The sequence below is a fragment of the Lutra lutra genome, chromosome 8 (assembly GCF_902655055.1).
Source record: "Lutra lutra chromosome 8, mLutLut1.2, whole genome shotgun sequence".
Taxonomy (NCBI): domain Eukaryota; kingdom Metazoa; phylum Chordata; class Mammalia; order Carnivora; family Mustelidae; genus Lutra; species Lutra lutra.
Window position 1 is genome coordinate 97,004,762 of NC_062285.1, and position 19,971 is coordinate 97,024,732.

The following is a 19,971-nucleotide window of genomic DNA, read 5'->3' on the forward strand; positions in this document are numbered from 1 at the left end:
TACATGGAAGGCAACACTGATGAGTGTGGTCATCCAGAAATGCTTTGGATGAGAAACATGATGCAGGAACTTTCCCTGCTGTTAGTCTGAAGGACCCAATGGGGGGTCCTTGGAGGAACACTTGGCAGCCAGGATCTGGGTAACTGATGTGGTAAAGGAGGGCTTCCTGGTGTTTATGTTCAGTCCAGAACTTAAGAGCAGCAGTGAGACTCCCTAGCACGGTGAACCTAACGACCTTTCCTCCAAGTGTTTCCGTGTGTGAACGTCTCACGATCCCTATCTCCTTTCTCCGGCAGTCATGGTTCCCAATATGATGGCAGAAACCATGGTCTGAGAACAAAATGGTTTAAAGCTTAGAGTACACAGAATGGAAAACATTAAAGGTTTTTCATTTCTCAGTTGGCGAAGCTTGGATGTACCTTTTAGGTCCTTTTAGACTTTCTTCTCCTCCTTATTTGGTTTTTACGAAAGTGTCCCTTTCGTATAAAGAAAGTGTCCTTTTGTATAAAGGTTAGTACAATCCTGAGGCCCAAATATAATACCACTTAAAATGCCTCAAAACAATGATAGCGGAAACATATTGCTTTACATTAGAGAAGGTCAGCTGAAAAAGGTCTTAAGTTCTGGAATTTGCTTGGAGTTAGATAGGCAGGTAATTAGAGCTCAGAGGACATTCATGGAAAATGCCATGCAGCCATTAGTGTCCAGAAGATGGAATTTGAGAATTGCCTCTGTGGTGAGGAAAATGATTTATTTCAGGAGCTTACAGAGCCAGGATTTCTGCCGCCTGGGCTGACTCTAACCAGCTGTGTGACCTGAGGAGAGCCACTTAACCTTTCTGTGACTCAACATCTTACTCGATAAACTAGGACAACAGTACTTTGTCTACGTGCCTCACAGGCTGTTGGGAGTTCAAAAGGAGCAATAGATGTGGAAAAGCTTTGACGAGTATGACGTGAAAAGGACTCTGTCAGTGACTGGCAGACTGTCAGAGGCGACTTCCAGTCATCGCTGACTTCTCGCACCTGGTTGGAGGAGAGGATAGCATCTGCCCGAAGGTTACTCCCTTTTCTCCTCCCAGCGTATATTTTACAAGTGTCACTACACCTTGGAGCTGCCAACTGACAAGGAACATCTTAGAAGGGAGGACGCCGACAGTCATTTCATGGTTAGACGAGGGCACTGAAAGAATGGAGAGGAAGCATGGGGACAGGAGAAACTAGGTTCCTTTGGAGAAGGAAGATGGGGCTGATCAGGTGGTTTTCGTGCCACTGGCAGACGTGGCCCAATCCGACAGTAAACACCGACTGCGCAATGTAAATCATCAATACAGAAGAAATGATATTAAAGAAGGTCGTGCCAAGTACTGGGCTCTTTTTGAAGGGGTGGAGAAGGGGAAGTGGGGGACAGAGACTAGGTTCTGTTAAGCCAGTCAGGCTAGTTGGAGCTAGCCAAGCCAAGGAGGGAGAACATGCACTATTTCTATGGGTCACACTGGCGCCAGGATTGGATGTGTTCTTATTTCAATCTCAGCTGTTAAAAAAGACCAACAATCCACATTTTCAAGATATCTGTTGAAGACCGACAACACCATCAGCCCTACAGTCTCCCTTTCCAGTGACAGATATCTGAGGGCCTGAGCAGCAGTGATTTAATTAAGGGCTCTTGAGAAGCTGCTTGAGCTGGTCAGGGCGCTGAAGAACACTTGGCACCTCCTGTTGCCATAATAAGAGGCAGGGGAGAGGACTGCTGGAGACGGTGGTGATTTTCAGAATTCTTGGGGTGTGTCTGATATGGCAAGACCAAAACAGCCCTGATGAGAGGTTTAATGCATTTTTTTCTTTGGGGGGGGGGGGACTTTTTACAAAGCAACCCCTTTCTCACGTGAATGATAGGTAAATACAGAGCTTCAAAAGATTGAAGGGTAAAAGTAGATGATGCTTGCCTTTTTTAGTCTGGGCCATGTTTTTTTGTTTTGTTTTGTTTTTGTTTTTTTAATCAGCCCCCAGATTTATTGATATATAACTGACATAGAACATTCTGAAGTTTAATGTGTATGATGTGATGATTTGATACATGTGTGTATTGTGGAATTTTTGCCACGAAAAGGTCAGCCAACATCATCACCTCACATGGTCGCCATTTTTTTTTCTTATTGTGCCACATTTTAAGGTGGTATTTTGACAACTTAGATTCAATTAATTTAGGTCATTTTAACAGAATTTTAATGAGGAATTTAGGAAACTGATATTTAATATGATGAGTTCTACTTCTCACATCAGATTTATTGTATTCAAATTGCTGGTGTTATTCAAAGTAGGCAGCTGCCTTGGAGAGAGCTGATAATTTGCCTGAAAATCTATCAGAGCAGCAGGAACACATGTGGAGGAGCATTTATTCACGGCAAAGCAAAATGCACTCTTCAAACCCATTAGAGGTGAAGGTTGTTATTTATAACCTTCTGCACTGCAGAATCTTGTCAAAGCGGTAGCCCAGGATTTATGAGATGGGAAAGGTAACTCTCATTCTGTGCTGGGAGGTGTGGGGAAAATCCACTGTGAGGAAAATCCAGCGGATAGAAGGCTGCATTCACCCAGCACTCCCCCCTACTCCCTTGCTGGAGAACAGTTTCTAGCAGTGGAGCATCATGGGAGGTTTGCTGAGCCCAGTGAGATGCACACAGAGTTGGCAACCTTCCCTCTACCCTTCTCTTGCCTCTTTGCTAGTTTGAACCAAGGATTATGGTAAATCTGGCAAAAGAACAGGCATATCTAGCCTTCTGTTACCACTCTGGGTATGCTCACTTGGCCTCCACTGAGTGACTCAAAATAAATTGTGGTCCAAAATGGGGGTTCACTTACGGTCCCCCACGTTTCCACACCATTGTAGTCTACAAGAGTTTTGCTAGAAAAGGAAATTAAGTCATCTATACCTCTTATATCTTTTAGAAGATGAAAACTGAGTGCCAATGGTGAAGCCATGTTGGCATATGGAAGAATCGCTGAGAAAGTTCTAAAATTACCAACTTAATGCCATCTCCTTGGGAGGTTCCATCTCTCCATCCTTTCGGGTACATTAAGTGAAAATCAATGTTCCAAGAATACCTTTTTGTTGAAGTTAGTGATTTAGAAATTGAGATATTTTTGGTAGTTTATAACCAATCATGCAATAATATACATCAGCCTGTGTATTTTTTTATAAAGCTAAAATATTTTAATATAGTTAGCTAAGAGAGGATTACTGCCCAAAACACCCATCTAGAAGTATATTTAACCACAATCTAATAATTTGCTTGTTAAATACAGATTTTGGTATGCTAGAGCTACTATCACTAAGAATACATCTGACTGCACTGTGCAATCCTAATGCTTTTGCACATTAAATATATATGTATAATTGCAAAAAAGTAATTATATTATCTCTACATATTCTCAGAACCTTTGGAATAAAGATAGATAAGTAAATAAGTCAATAAATGTTCAAGAAACCCCTCAAATCCCAACGAGAAGAAACTTACAAACGTGTATATTTCTCCTCTTTTCTAAGTGCATCCCAAAATGACTTCATAGACCCATTCCTTGAGATCACTCTAAAAGCGAGGAAGTGGTGACATATTTGGATCCTGGCTGGAAGCCCAATAAAGCAGTGTTCTTCAAATGGTGCTGCAGCCAGAGGTTCAAGGTTCCCAGGGTGAGAGCAGGTATCTACATCAGTAGGACACTGCGAGCGAGCACAGCCCCATGTGTACACACTTGTGTGATCCATTTCATAAGCAGCTAAAGTCCCTCTTCTCCAGGATTGGGAATCCTTCAGCTGTTATGGATAGATATTTCATTTGGGTTTTTCGAAGGCCTTGAAGGGATTGTTGCTTCTTTACTCTTGGTGATTTTGATTTTTAAGACAGGATTAAAGGGAATTATGAGACTTCAGGTCTTTCATTTCCTCAGAGACTTATAAATTTGCACTAATGATAATCCCAATGCTTAAAAAAGAATAAGGATTTTGGAATGACTCATGATGCTGTAATACGAAAAGCATTCTATCTCCAGCTAGCTGTGGTAGGCTAGGCCTGGCTCTTATTTTTATTTTATTTTCTTTTTTTAAAGAAATTTATTTTCAGTAATGCTGGCTTAAGTTTAAGCATTCTAGGTTTTGTTTTGGTAAAGTTTGGTTTCTTAGACGTAAGTGTTTAGTAGCGCTCAGAGAAGACCCATTTGCAATTTTGGGGCTTGGGGTGTGTTTTCTTTATGTGGGTCTTATGGACGACTCTTCTTAATGACTATGGGTATTCTTTTTATCTTGGTTAATAATGTCACCACGGTAAGGACAATGACAAGACGCATTAATTAAAACAGCAGCCCTTCAATGTATACTTTAAATATCTTATAATTTTATATGTCAACTATACTTCAGTAAAGCTGAAATTAAAAAAAAAAAAACCCTGTTACTTCAAATATACTATGATTCCTTGCTATTTTTACTCATCTTGGCTTGGAATTTACCCTCTGCTGGATCTCTGTATTCCTATCCTCTGTGCTAGCTCCTAATTTGTTCCTAAAATGCACCTTACACTCCTCAGCTCCAAGGAGCTTTGTCTGACTCACCGGGCTAGGTGAGCATTTCTTGATTGCCCTGTTTACCACATTGTATTATAACCTGTCTCCTCGTTGTGTCTGTGAGCTTCAGAGGTGTTTGTTTTGCTTTGGTTTTCGTTTTTTGCCTCTGCCTGGCATTTGGCATAGAACCTACCATATACCAGACCCTGAAAGTGTATTTTGCCTGGAATAAATGGACGCCTTTGTTGTGTATGTGAAGATACAAGGAAAAACACCATATTTTAAGTTTGTACTTGAGATTAAAAAAATGGGGGACACCTTATTTTATTTCACTAATGTACATTTGGTAAATGTGTAGAAAATAGGGCAATATTTTGAATATGTTCTTGAATATAGAGGAGAGAGGAATTGTCCCTAAGGAATTTCCTTTTTATGTGGAAATGAGCAGCGTGCCGAATATGAAGGACAATATGACGCAGAGTAATTTCTCATGTTGCCCCTGGATAGTACTTTTGCTCAGTTATGGAAGGGCATTGCCTTGATTTTTAGAATTTCTGGGTCATGGGAATTGTGCTCATAAGCGTGAAACATTGATATGAAAAGATAAGAGAACTTTTATTTCTGAGTTAAATCTGCTGGGAACATATATCCTCAATAGAATAAGAAAATAAAAAACTTACTCATCCAGGGAAGGATTTTATATGCACATTAAGCCGCAAACACTTATCTGAAATGTTTGCAACCATACTATTTTGTGCCCTGGTCTTTATTCTCATGCAAAGCGTTCACTGGGTCATCATCATCATCAATAAAATCATCTGGGCTACAATAATCCTTACTTTTACCTTTGCTTTTCCCTGAGCTTCAGTCAGATGGCTCTATTGGTATTGACATTGTATTCAGTGAGTGAACAATGCAATGCTTAGGGAATTATCTTTTGTGATTTTAGAGGACATCTATTGCTTTTCTTAGCCTAGCAAACCATTCACCCTTTCCTGGTAATACCACCCTAATTTTCTTAAGACATCCACTCCATATGGTTGGGTGGGGCTGACCACACCCTTGGTCCAAAGATGGACATGTGAACCAGCCTTGTCTAATCAAAACATCATGTCTCCCCATTGATAGTGATTGGTTCAAGAACGGGCATGTTAGCCAAGCCCAGCCAACGAATTCGGTACTTTAGTTTGAAGAGTTGGAGAACAGATGGACTCTCTCTATAGGATTTGCTGAGAAGTTAGGTCATAGGCCTAAAGCTTCTGGCTGCCATCTTGCCATTTTGCATCAGGAGGGGTGAGCCTGCCTGAAACCTGAGCCAGTGGAGAGAAAAGTGGGAACAGAGAGACATGGCAATAGTGAGTGCTGTGGACATTCTCTGAGCCTCTGGATCCAGCCATGCTCAAAGTGAGGGTAGTCTCTAGATGTGACTCAAGAAAACCCTTTTTGCTTATAGTTAGCTGGACTTGGTTTCCCATCACAGGCAACCAGAAACAACTTAGACAAGTTGCACGGTCCTTAGATAAGAGCACAGTCCTGGAAGGAATCAACAGTGATGGATCAAAGAGGGCATTTCTGTGAATTCTCCAAAAGCCTGCATTCTTGTAGTAACTGTTCCTGGGTTGTGAGGATTCCCTGGAATGGTCCCCATTCATGCAGAGAATCAAGACCAATTGAGCTTTTACCTAATTGTTTCTTTGACCAATTGGTGCTAGAGGAGTCCGGTTAAATGCCTCCCCTAATAGACTCTGGCCTTTGCCTGTGCCTGTTCCCATCATGCTAGCAAACAGCCTGTCTTAATTGCAGGAATGCTCTCTGACAGCTAAAAATTTAGCTGCATTCTTAAATATCATATCTCCTAGTTTTCTCTGAAGCATTTTATTTTCTGTCTTACATTTCCCAGAACTAGTTTAATACAAATAATCGCTTAGACTTGTTTAATCTTTCTATGCCTCCCTTTGACATCCACAAATAAGAGATTTACACAGGTCGATACTGACAATGCTCCGTGGTCATATCTAGAGTGTTTTTATGTTTATAATCTCATTTAATCTTCTCAATAATTGTTTGGGGTATTTTCTTTGAGGTCTTGTAAATCCTTAATTCTGAGTTTCTGTATTTAGAAATAGGGGAAATATATATTTTAATGCTTTCTAAGGAACATGGACATTCACATGAGAATGTAAAATTATGACCATTGGGATGAATGTGCAGATCAAGATAAAAATCTTGAGACCAAAAAAATATCCTTTTAACCATCCTGCACAAGCAACTTATTGGACAACAACAATGGAGCCCAAGGGCTAAATAGCATCACTGCGACTGATTCTCTGACCCTATCAAATGTGCTGGTTTCTTTTCTTTTACAAGTTAGATCTTTGAACACTTTGTATTCATCAGTGATGGGAATGGAGGGAAAGGTTAAAGCCTACTGAGTTGTCCAAAAACAAACTCACAGGAAAAAATCTATTATTTTTCAAAACTGAGAAGGATTTCAAAGTCCATGAAACTGTCCCTGCAGAATGAGTTGCAAAATGCTGAGAAGTGAAAACCACAGGGAATGACTCTTCATGGAGCCTGAGCAGCCAGCTGGGGGAGGATTGAGCACCCCAGGCTGGAGGAAGCCCTGGACAGGAGAGTCTGGGCCTTAGCAGGCCTTCTAGAAGCAGAGGAAAGTCTAGCCTGGAACCTTCTCTAAGGTGTGCTTTGAGGACAACAAGGCAATTCTCCTGGCTCCTAAATCATCTCATTATTTGCCACAACTCCTGAAATTCTACTTCTTCATCTTTCCCTTTGGATCTTAGAAGGCTTTCAGCCTCAGCGGCTCCTTTAGGGGAGGGGTGCCACAAACCATCATTTGTTAGGATTAAGAGACATTTGGCCCAGGGTAAAGCCTTGTAGGAATAGGGCTGTAGGAATAGGGTGGAAACTAGATATCCTGATGGTAGGGAAAGAGGAGGACTGAACACGGTGGGGGAGAAGACAGAATGTCCCAGGTGGCAATGACAAGACACGAACTCGCCTCACGAATCTGAGAGCTGGCCTCAAAGAATGGCAAACACAGTTTTGCCCAAAATTATAAGAAAAAATCCTACAAAAGTTTTTGTCTTCTCTACATTTTTTTAGAGGGGTTCTTCTTATTTTTCTAAATTTGTCCATAGTCTTCTCTTTAAGTTACTTGGAAACTGTGGCATCTGCTTTCAGCAAATATACTTAAACTTCCCCACATTCACACATTTCTCCAAAATCATATACATTATCAGATTTAATAAAATTATTCAAGAACTGTGCATGATTTACTTCAGGCCTCAGCCCATTTATTTAAAGCTAAGTACAGAGGGACAGATTGTTAAGTTAAAACCACAGAACAGAGACTGACTTGTCAACATAGTTGAATTAAAATCCTAGAGAAAACTTTTGATAAAACTTATCTCATTCCTTAAGATTTGCTTGTCTCCATGTAGTCTAATGCAGTGCCTACACACGGTATATGCTCAGTTAATACTTGTTACAAACAAACATTTAATTGTGATAGTCATAATTAAATGACTATAAAATTGAATAATTAAACTACTTTTCAAATTGGAAGGGGAAAAAAAAGAAGATGGTTTCATAACTATTGGAAATTTTTCTATGGTATAAAAACAAGGTGAAGTGCAAATTACCAATTACACACACATCACATTTAAACCAGAAACTAGAGTCTCTTTACTCTCAAACTTCCTTGGGCATGTTAATTATATCTGAAAATTTGAAGAGGCTACTCTTCTAAGATATTAATAGTTGAAAATTGTCATGAAAGTAAATTCAAGATTAGGACATAAAAAATCAGAACAGTGCCATATTGTATTTTCCAAATATTGATGATTTTAAAAAGTACACTTACCCCATTTCGACAGTTGACCCCAGAAATGAGGGTATGCAGTAGTCTGCAGCTGCCAGCGTATAGGGCGGTCGAGCAGCAGAATCGTCCCAGTAGATGTCCTTCTTCATCTTAGGTAAGCTCATGTGCATCTCATCCACAGCTAAAAGAGAGACCTAAAATCATTGTTTTATTGTTAGAGTAATTCGGATATGAGTTGTATAATCAAAGAGAGTAAGTTCTAGTGGGTGGATGGGATTTGCAGGAGGATAGAACAGTCTGAAAGAGTAAATATACAAATGTCTGTCATTTATATTTGCTGTAACCAAGGCTGCTGCACAGTTGTGCATGTTGTTTACTGCACAAGAGCACTTGACCTTGGCAATGGGGGTTCAGTGGGGCTATAAAACTGCCCAGACTTGGTTTATCAAGCCACAAGCCCAGAATGGAGCCAGCAACGTTTTACCTGGAGGCAGGAGAGACACCTTTTTCTTCTTTGTTCAGAGTTACCATGTTGTCTAATGGCTATCCTGACAGCAAACTCATAGTTCCAGACATTACAGGAAGTTGAAGATTCTCAATATCCCATTCTGTTGATTCCATAAACATAGTTACACTTGATATCATTTCTTTCGCATCCTGATTTTTTTGTTTGTTCGTTTGGAAAAGTATATCAGCAAATCTCCACAGCCTGGGCCATATAGTGCTCTCTCTTCTTGACTTTGACACACTGAGGCATGAATAAATTATTAATCTTTCCACAAATCCAATTCTTCCAAAGAGCAAGTGGCCTAACTGTTATGCTTCCTCCCCGACAGACTGACAGTGTGATTGTTGGAGGAGGTCACAGAGAGGATGTAACCTCTGTTGACCTGAAAGCTGAACCCAGGCAATCACCCCCCACCCCTTCCCTGTTCACTGGAACGTACATTCTGCCTACTGTTCTCACAGTGGAGCCATTTCAAGGACACAGCCTTGAGAGAGCACCCTATTGTTGAGACCATCTTGACTGAAAGTAGGGCTGAACTCAGTTAAGGGCTCTGTATAAACTTGGAAGATTCTGGCGGGTGGACATGGAGATCTACCTGTCTTGTGGCTACCCAAGCCAAGCCTGGTCTGTCAGTCCCCTTGTTTAGTCAGCCTGCCACCTACCAATCTGGAGTGGCCTGGCTTCCCTTCCTTCGTGCTGGGCCTCCACGTTCAGGCCAGTTTGTGAACTAACAGTGATCTACGGTGAAACATTTGAACTGTGTAAGAGCTGAGTAAAAGCCTGAAGCAAGCAGACAAATTGAAATTCTTTTCTCAGCCTGTGAGGGTCTGACGACAATCAGACAGTCAGACCGTCAGACTGGTCTGACGACAGTCCTATTGGAAAGGAAAATTCTCTCATGCTGGTGCTTCCTGAAAAACCTCTCTGGAATAATGCTGTGGGGTCAGGGTCCTGGGGCCCATTTGGTTTAATTCAGTTAGATTTGAGACACAGGTCGTTGTGGCCCACGTGCCCAGTGCCCTGCCGGGTGGTCATCTGACCGCAGGCTCCTACATGACATGAATTCGGGAACTCACCTCCCACCAGATCATGTCTGGCTGTCATTTTATGTCCCTGCTCACCCCACTTGGATGGCAACACAAAACAGATGAAAGAATGGATGAAAATATTGCTCTGCAGAAAGATGGAAGAGGCTGTGTAAAGCTAATAAAGAAACTTACAAAGAAAATTGGCTTGAAATTTTACGTAAAAGGGACTAATCTTTACTGCAACAGAGACCCAGGACCTGTGAGGTTCCAGAATGACGTGAGACAACATACTGAAAAGTCAAACCTCTTTCATCTGTGGCTAAAGCTCTGAAGCTCAGGGGCCCAAATTCCGAGTCTGTTCAGATTTGAAACACCACAAGGGATTCATTATTAATGTTTGTACAGGAAAGAGAAAGCTCCTCTAACCTGCAAGTTTCTGTCAATGCACCAGTTGGTTTCAAAATCATCATCGTCTTCTCCAAATGGGTTGATAAGCTGCTCAGCTACCTGCAGTGAGAACACAGAGCAAGGCCATCATGATGCCTGTGAAGACTAAGAAGGCAGGCTGAAGGTGATGGAGATGATGCCCTTTGCCACTTCCATGATATGAAGCCCAGAGGGGAGTGGGTCATTCCACGGACACTGATATTTATCCGCAAGTAAGACTTGACTCTCAGACCACAAATGAGGCACCTGGATGGGCTTGTTCTCCAGTGGATCTGTCTCTCTGTTCAGCTGGGGACAGTGCAGACCCTCCCCAAGAGAAGCTGTGTACCGTCTAGGAGCCGAATGATTGATGCTCAGGGGCAGATCTAGCCAGTGAATGTTGAAGGAGCACTGACAAGGTGCAAGGCACTCTGCTGGGCACCTGTGGGGTTATGTAGCCTGTGAGCTGAAGAAATTTACAGGGGCCCAGGTGATGAGACCAAAATTTAACCATGGGGAAGATAAAACAGCAAAGACTTAAAACATAATTAAAGAAAATAATACAAGGAGTTTTGACAATTATTGGACATAACAGCTAAATGAATGAGTCAGAGAGCTAGCGAGTCATAAAGTTGGAATTTGTCTCCCTTTGTTTTATTCTAAAGGGTTTTCTGGTACCTGGTCAGTTTCCCACTGGGAAAAGTATAGGTAGCTCCTTATCGCATTTTTTTTCACATATTTTCTTATAGTTGATCAATATGAAATGATCTTACTATGTTCCAGAATTGGAGAGCCTTGATGAGAGATTTATATGCCAAATATGTCTCGCCTCCTTTTTAAATAATCCCTTTGAGGAGTGACTGGGCGGCTCAATTGGTTAAGCATCGACTCTTGGTTTCACTTCAGGTCATGATCTCGGGGTTGTGAGATCGAGCCCCATAGGGGGCTCTGTGCTCAGCAAAGTCTGCCTAGGATTCTCTCTCCCTGTCCTTCTGCTCCTAGCCCTGCTTGTATTCTCCCTGTCTCCCTCAAATAAATAAATTTAAAAAAATTTCTTTGATTTTTATTATCAAGATTGTGTGTGTGTAGGTATGTGTGAGAGAGAGACAGAGACAGGTCGGGGGGCGGGTAGAGAGATTTTACATTGGGCTTAGATGGGGAAAAAACAAGGGTAAAAAATAAAGGCACCATTGATTAGTTGAGTTTCTATATTCTCAGACTATTTGGTAGAAAATCTACCTACTTAATTTTTAGGATGTAAGTCTAACCATTAACCACTTAGAGCAGCTGTTTTCAACCTTGGGGGAAGATCGAAATAACCCGAGGAGCTTTAAAGGCGCTTGATGCCTGGGTGCCTCCCTCGATTCTGATTTAATGGGTGCCAGGTTGTGCTGAGCTCTCTGTACTGGGTTAAGCTCCAGGAGATTTAAGTGCGTGGCTGAAGTCGAGAACCACCAACTTGGAGATGCATCTCCCTTGCTGTAAGTGATGAAACTGGGCAGGGCCTGTGCCCCGAATCAGTCAGCCTCCCAGCAATATTCCTGTCAAAGTCCCTCACTGAACCCTCCAGGGGCAATCCACTCTTTCTGGCCCGAGGTTGTAAGAGGTCACTGGATGGGCCTTAAAAATATTTTCGTTACATCCAGAATTTCACTTTTATGGGATCACTCCTGTATATAATATTAGAGTTTACATTTACCTACCCAAATGATATTATGTTTCTGAATTGACTATCTCAAGAAACAGCTTTTAGTTTCTTAGAAGCTCCCTTTCCAGCAAATAACTGAGTAATATACTATTTATAAGGTTACGATGGGGTGTTTGGTTTTTTTTTTTTACATTTTGAAAAGATTTATAAATATTAGCATGGGCAAGATAAAACAGCTGCTTAGAAAGTGAGATCTAATCCATTGGGTGGGAAAGCAGTTCTCTTCTTTTCTTTTAAGGCTGTCTATCTCCTAAAGGAGCTAAGATTGTATTTTCATATTTTGCCTTTAAAAGTATTTTATAAAGGAGCAGAATGTTAATATTTTGGAGGGCGCTTCAGAAGGCAGAACTGTTAACAGTCGCGCACAGGCTGCGCGAACACCACAGGGCGCAAAACAAAGAATTCAGGGGACGGGGCAATAAAAGACTAGAACCATCCAGCATTCGGGCCAGGCTGATGTTCTGTTTATAAGACCGGAGTCTTCTTTCTTCTCTAATGGGAGATGAGAGCTATTAGTTTCTCTTGCTCTTTCTCTGTCTTAAATGGGTAAAAATAATTAAGGATCTCTGTCACGCAGCTGAAAATGTTTTTGCCAATTATTAAGAAATGCCTTTACTTCTTGAAATGCCAACATATTTATTTTTCCTGGTTAACGATTCAAGCCAATCAAAGCAAAAGCACGGGAGGGGAAAACTTCGCCACAGCCTGGAAGGCTGCTTTAGTGCACACAGGGTGTGGCTGGCTGCAAGGTCAGTGTTGGACACTTCATTTTATTCAAGTCATCTTCAAACTGTCATTAGATTTCAATTACCTTAATGGAGCCGTTGTCTTTGTGTGTATGTGTACTACTTCTCTTGCCTCGGGCTGTGGTGTTTACCGCAGGCATCCGGGGCAGGTTGAGGGGCAGGGGTGGGGTGGAGGGGATTCAGGTGCTGGGGGAGGGGGTTCAGGGGACTGGGGGGTGAGGACAAACTCAATTCTGCACTGATGGTGGGACAAGTCCTTCTCAGGACTCTGGCCAGTTTTTAATTTCCTGGCAAACCAAATGTCATCATAAATCCTGCTGTTTCTGGTTTTGATTCTGATGAATCCTTTTCTGAGGCTCAGTTCTAGTTTTGGAAATGGGATGCCTTTAATGTGGGACAGCTAGTAGGATTTCAGGGAGTCACAGTTAACTGCAGAGTTAGGCCGAACCAAGATAATAATACAATGCTAATGCTGAAGCCTGATATACAAGGCTTATTTACTCCCTTTCACTCTGCCTAGTTGCCGATTGTGGCATAAAATATCAAGGCAGTTACGGTTATTACTTTAATTACATTACTAGAATCCTAATGGGAGCACACAAAGACTGAAAAATCAGTAGCCGTAAAAGAGTGTTCTTGTAATCTCTTTGCTTTAGATGGCTGTAATATGGTACTCACCACATCTCTTTAAAAGTAATGACATCCCTGGGCGATTCAATGTTAAGTCTACTGTTGAAGGGCTCATGAATGAGTGACTCAGTACAGACCCGGGGTGCAGAGGGTAGAGCATGACAGGGATTACAGAGTGGGTCTCAGGCGCGGAGACCGTCGGCTACCTTGAGCCATCCCGCGTAGAAGAAGAACTGGAGGAGCGTGAAGATCGGAATGTAAAGGTCTAGGTCATGCCCTGCGTAGCCTTTGGTGGGATCCAAAAACTGGCGTCCAATCAGGCAGGCAAAGAAGAAGGTGTAGACTGCCAGGGTGACAACCTGCAGCAGAGAGAAGCCTGAGTGAGAGCTCGGCACCAGGTGCCCACGGCAAGGCTCAAGGAAAAACCAAGTGCCAAGGGCTTGATACCTGGGTGTAGACCAGCGGAATCCCAACCCAGTCGTAGCCAAATAAGAGGCTGCACCAAGAGCGGTATTTGTTCATTTCCTAAGGCAGAAACAGATAAAACATAGTTTACTAAGATGATGGGTGGGGCAGTAAAGATTTCCTGGGATTTGTAGTGTGGCTGTGACTTTTAGGAATATGTCCGTGAAGGGGCGCCTGGGTGGCTCAGTGAGTTAGAGCCTCTGCCTTCGGCTCAGGTCATGATCCCAGGGTCCTGGAATCAAGCCCCGCATTGGGCTCTCTGCTCAGCAGGGAGCCTGCTTCCTCCTCTCTCTCTGCCTGCCTCTCTGCCTACTTGTGATCTCTGTCAAATAAATAAATTTTTTTAAAAAAAACTTAAAAAAAAAAGGAATATGTCTGTAAAAGGATGAAGCTGACTTTGTAAGGCTCTAATTGGTTCTGAGAGGGACTGAGAAAGGAAACATTCTGGAAATGGCCATCAACATCATTCCACAATGCAAAATGGACGACTGCAGTTGGGCGTTTTAAAAAATATTAAAAGAAATCAGGACTTTATAGGACTATCCCCTACTCTATTGAACCCATAATTTCCAACATGTATGTTTGCCCAAAGTGGTGATGGGAAGGCAGGCGTTAATATTTTAAATAAGTCATTTCTATCCATTTTGGTACATTTCTGTGAGAGCAGATTTTTTTTTTCCCCCTGTTTCTCTACCTCTTTTGAAAACATGTTTGTTATAGATTTTAGAAAAAAAGAAGCACATCCTCTGCCTCCTGCCCCCATGAAGACTTTACAACAACACTTACATTGATAGAGAATAATCTCTGTTTGGAGCAGGAAGAACTCTAATCCATTGAATTTTTTTCCCCCCTTTATCAAGCATAAGTTATTACATAAGACTGGGAAGAGGAGTTTATGTTAATTTGGGAGTTATTTTTATATCATTCATTCTTTTTTGCCTGATTCAGGCAGGAGATGGTCATGGTACACGTCTATCTAGGTCTTCTATAAATTAGCTTTTCAGATGAACTCAGGGTTATTTCATCTAATGAAAACATCATTTCATTTCCTGGAGTATCTGAAAAGTTGGCTTAACCTCAGGAAATTCCAACTGGAGGGATCTGACTGGACAGGTTTATTTTTACTCCAGATTTTATTCTAGGATGGTGGAGCCAGGGATGGTAAACACGCCATGTGGACACAAGATCATTCAGAACTCTTGACAGCTATTGGTAATCAATTAAGGGACATTTTCTTACAGAGCCTGTTACAAAGCCTAATTCTGTTTAGACTGAGTTTCTCAGCAACCACCAGCAATCAACATGACTTAAAACCTGTGTATTATTCCTGTCCTGCATGTTGAGGGTTCTGATACTAGCCTAGTCTTTCTGGTTCCAAAGGAACCAGAACAAAGCAGACTTGTCCTGGTCTGACCTGTTCCATCCAGATCCCTGCTGGCCTCTGATTAGCATCTTACACTGATGATTTGTGAGGTACTTACAGTCATCAATGATTGTAGATCAACACTGTCTCTGATTCTACCTTCCTTTCGGGCTTTCGCTGCAAGATTTCCAAACCAGATGAATGGAACCCAGTATTTCAGATGAGGAGATTTGAGATGGTCAAATAATTTTCTTTCATCTGCTGTCATAAAACCTTTAGCACAAAATAAAAATAGCGCAATTATGCAGAATTAGTCTAGCACTAATACATTACCATAAATATTTTCATGGTTACTATGGGAGCATACAATTGGGGATATTAAAAATGCATAAAAGATGCCTCAAGTAGTTTATACTTGTATTAGAAATAAGGAATGTGTGTGTGTGTGTGAGTGCAAACACATTTTTAATCTAACAATAATATATAAGTTATCTAAAATAATATATAAGGCAAGGCATGTTGGTAATCCCTCATAGAGATGGCCATTAGGAAGTAAGGTGACATTAAATGGGGACTAGAACATCTGGGGAAGGTTTCCTCTTTAGATTTTGGTTTATTCATCTAAAATTGGGAGCAAGAATACTTAGAAATGTTAGGATTAATGGGTGACCTGGGTGGCTCAGTTGGTTAAGCATCTGCCTTTGGCTCAGGTCATGATCTCCGGGTCCCAGGACTGAGTCCCACATCAGAGAAGACTGCTTCTCCCTCTGCCTGCCTCTCCCCTTGCTTTGCACTCTCTTTCTCTGACAAATAAATAATAAAATCTTAAAAAAAAAAAAAAGAAATGTTACGATTGAAAGAATAAAAGGTGTTAATATATAGAAAGCACTTAGTATAGTGTGGAAACCATGAAGCACATACTTTTCCTCCAGCTCGCTTGCTCCCTCCACAGTCCTGATCAACCAAGTCCCCTTTTGTGAAGCCTTCCTTGATGTTGGTTTTCTCCTTCCCTTGGGATTTCCCCTCTTCAAAGTTCCCCAGACAGTGCTCTCTGTTGCCTTGAATTAGGGATTGTCATACATAAAGATTTCTCCTGCTAAGACCCTTTGGAAGGGCAGTGAATGTATGATTGTAAGGACCTATTTAGAAACTGTCCCTGCTCCCCTTCCCCCAGGGGATTTACTTGAAGACCAGTCCCTGAAACCAGCTTTAGGTAAAAAAGCCCAGATACAAAGGTGGGTCAGGCCAGGTGGAGACATCCGATCAGTGCGGGGGATGCATACTGTCTCCCTGGTTACCAAGGAGTATGGGCCCTAACCTTTGGGAGCCTTTTGGGCGCCAATCCCAATCAAGGTTAATAGGCTGGTTCAAATGTCTACTAGGGTAAATTGTAACTCAATTGGTCACCTAGCATCACTGTGGAGTTTCCTGTGTGTGTTACAATCTCATTGGCCACCTGTGCATGGCCAGGCCTGACCGCATGGCCTTTGCCCTTAAAAGCTAGTCTGTGAAACAGAGAAGGGTCGCCCACTCTTGTAAGAGGTGTGTCCCCAAACGTTCAGTTAGATTCTTGATGCTTGGTGCAAAATAAAGCTTTGCTTGACCTTTGCTTTATATCAGTCTCGCTCCTTTAATCACGGACCCATTATTGGGGCATAACAATGATCTTCATAGTGCCCACAGCATATCTTAAAAGTATAATTTTTACAGTCTTTATTTGTGTGTGTGCATGTATATAACACAGTTTGCCTGAGCTTGCAGTGACCTCTCTAGCCTCAATTTTCCCAGTTGTAAAAGAGAAATGATAGTACTACTTCCCAGGTACGTTGCAGAATTACATGAGATGATGAACACATGTCAAGAGGTTAACATAATGCTTAGCACATACCTAGCACTCAGTAAGTGCCAAGGCATAATACATTATGAAATTTTAGCTATCCACCCCACCCCCAACCTGCACAGCAAGGAAAGAAGAGATTTGAATAAGAGGAGAGGAGAAATAAGGGAGCAGGTTTATTTAATAAACGAACATTTACTGAATGTCTACTGTGCACCAGGGTTTGTTCATATAAATATCTACCTTATTTTTTATGTATTTGGGGGTGGGTAGGGGCAGAAGGAGAGGTAGAGAAAGAATCTCAAGCAGACTCCCCACTGAGCACAGAGCCCCCACGTGAGGCTCAATGTATTGAGATCATGACCTGGGCCAAAACCAGGAGCTGGACACTTAACCACTTGAGACACCCAGGTGTCCTTCAAGTATGTACTTTAAAAGCGTGCAGTTTACACTTGACCTTTTGCTTTTTAAAATATTTGATTGAGTCATTCAAATGCTACAGGAATCCAGAAGGACCAAAAGAATATTAATAAGAAAAGTCAGTCTCATTTTCCCAGCTACACAGTTTTCTCTCTGAAGGAATTACTGTGGCAAGTTTATTGTGTATCTTTCCAGAGAAATATCATTCAGACTTAATTTTTAAGAAATTTTAACAAATGGCTTTACACTAAATACATACATATCTGTCATTTGTTTCTATTTTTTGGTTATATCTTGGAGATCTTTTTTTGTTAGTATATACGGAGTGGCATCATTGTTTTTTTGCTTGTTTTTTTTTTAAGATTTTTTAAAATTTATTTATTTGACACAGAGAGAGCACAAGTAGGCAGAGAGGCAGGCAGAGAGAGAGGAAGGGAAGCAGGCTCCCTGCTGAGCAGAGAACCCAATGCGGGGTTCGATCCCAGGACCCTGGGATCATGACCTGAGCCGAAGGCAGAGGCTTAACCCACTGAGCCACCCAGGCGCCCCGGCATCATTGTTTTTTTTTTTTTTTTTTTTTAAGATTTTATTTATTTATTTGACAGACAGAGATCACAAGTAGGCAGAGAAGCAGGTAGAGAGAGAGAGAGGGGAAAGTAGGCTCCCTGTTGAGCAGAGAGCCGGATGTGGGGCTCGATCCCAGGACCCTGGGATCATGACCTGAGCCGAATGCAGAGGCTTTAACCCACTGAGCCACCCAGGCGCCCCGGCATCATTGTTTTTAATGGCTGCTATCTAGCTAATTGTATACGATGTTCTATTTAATTAGTCTCTTTTGAATAGACATTAAGTTGTTTTCATTTTTTTGCTATTAAAAAAAAATAATGATGCAGGCTCCTGGGTGGCTCAGTTGGTTATGTGAGTGCCTTTGGCTCAGGTCATGATCCCGGAGTCCTGGGATCGAGCCCCACATCGGGCTCCCTGCTCAGCAGGGAGCCTGCTTCTCCCTCCACCTGCTGCTCCCCCTACTTATGCTCTTTCTCTGTCAAACAAATAAATTAAATTTTAAAAATGATGCAATTACTATTCTTGTACTTATTCCCTTGAACTTTTAAGTGGACTTTTCAGTGTTAACTGTAATTTAGTGCCAGTAATGTTTTCTGAATTAAATCTTTTTTCAAAATTAGAGTTTTTTTAGATACTAATTTTGAGTTCCTTTTGTCTCAGGAATGTGGTCATTTGCTTATGAAATTCTAACACATTCATATGAAAATCGACTTTTGCCCCAATGTAACCTAGTTTATATCCTTAATCACCTGTAATCAATTTACAAATATGATTATTCCACTTTAAGTAATCTTCCCTCCTTACCATGGAGGCGTAGTTTTATTTCAGAGGTGTTACTCTAATAGAAGAGGAGTCAAAGAGAAGAGAGACCTGCTCATTTTGAGAGTCACTGATTCATTGAGCCTTGGAGTTACCTAGATCTCGGTCAGTGCTTTTGAGAATAGGGGCTACTGATCGTGGGTATCTGAGTCACTTGTGACATCTGTCACCCATGGAGAGGGCTAGGCTCCACCCTCACCTACTAAATCAGACTCAGAACCAGCTCTGTGCCTTACCGTCTCATGTGGGTACTTCTAGAAAATTCTGATTCAGGTGGTCTAGAGTGAGTCCGGGCATCAGCATTCATTCAAATCTTCCAGAGTGATTTAATGGAATTGGGTCCAGGCAGTCACATGTGTACCAAGCTCTGCCGGAAATTCTTTTTTTTTTTTTAATATATTTTTTTATTATGTTCAATTAGCTAACATATAGTACATCATTAGTTTTTGATGTAGTGTTCAATGATTCATTAGTTGTGTATAACACCCAGCGCTCATAACTGCAGGTACCCTCCTTAATGCCCACCCAGCTTCCCCATCCCTCCACCCCTTCAGTTTCATTCCTGAAGTCCAGAGTCTCTCATGGTTTGTCTACCTCTCTGATTTCTTCCCCTTCAGTTTTCCCTCCCTTCCCTTATTCCTTATGTTCCACATACAAGTTCTGACACACAGCAACTTTTGAAAATCACTGCCCCGCCGAATGAAGATTCTATTTATTCAGTATTTGAAGTAAACAGAGTATCAACTACAAAGCCAATATTTACCAACAGGAGACTCGTTTTAGATAATGCTCAGGTTATTTATGTTAGCTTAGAAGGAAATTCCTCATGCCTGAGGAATTGGACTTTGCCTGGATGTCAAAAATAACAACGAGCCTGATCATTCGCTTCTTGCTTCTCAGGGCATCTCAAAGTTCTTGCCTGATCGAGAATCTCCGCCTTTTTTTTTTTCTTTCTTTCTTTTTAAAGACTTGCAGAGCATGATCGAGCCTTGTTACAAGAGATTAATAAACTTGACCTGTCTTGGCTCTATGCTTAAAGATTTGCAGCAGCGGTTCA

At 41.6% G+C, this 19,971-nt stretch overlaps 1 protein-coding gene across 7 annotated transcripts in view; it reads right to left on the reverse strand.

Moving 5' to 3' along the window:
* Positions 1 to 19,971, reverse strand: part of BEST3 (bestrophin 3) — a 50,027-nt gene that overhangs the window by 17,831 nt on the left and 12,225 nt on the right. For all 7 annotated transcript variants that reach the window (XR_007129308.1, XR_007129307.1, XM_047740238.1 and 4 more), the window contains 5 exons: positions 15,390 to 15,544; positions 13,891 to 13,968; positions 13,650 to 13,802; positions 10,360 to 10,440; positions 8,440 to 8,591 (listed from right to left, as the gene is read on the reverse strand). Coding sequence is in view for 5 of the 7 variants with exons in the window: in XM_047740238.1 (XP_047596194.1) it covers positions 8,440 to 8,591; positions 10,360 to 10,440; positions 13,650 to 13,802; positions 13,891 to 13,968; positions 15,390 to 15,544 (619 nt within the window). In the remaining 2 variants the exon portion in view is untranslated. The remainder of the gene's footprint in view (positions 1 to 8,439; positions 8,592 to 10,359; positions 10,441 to 13,649; positions 13,803 to 13,890; positions 13,969 to 15,389; positions 15,545 to 19,971) is intronic.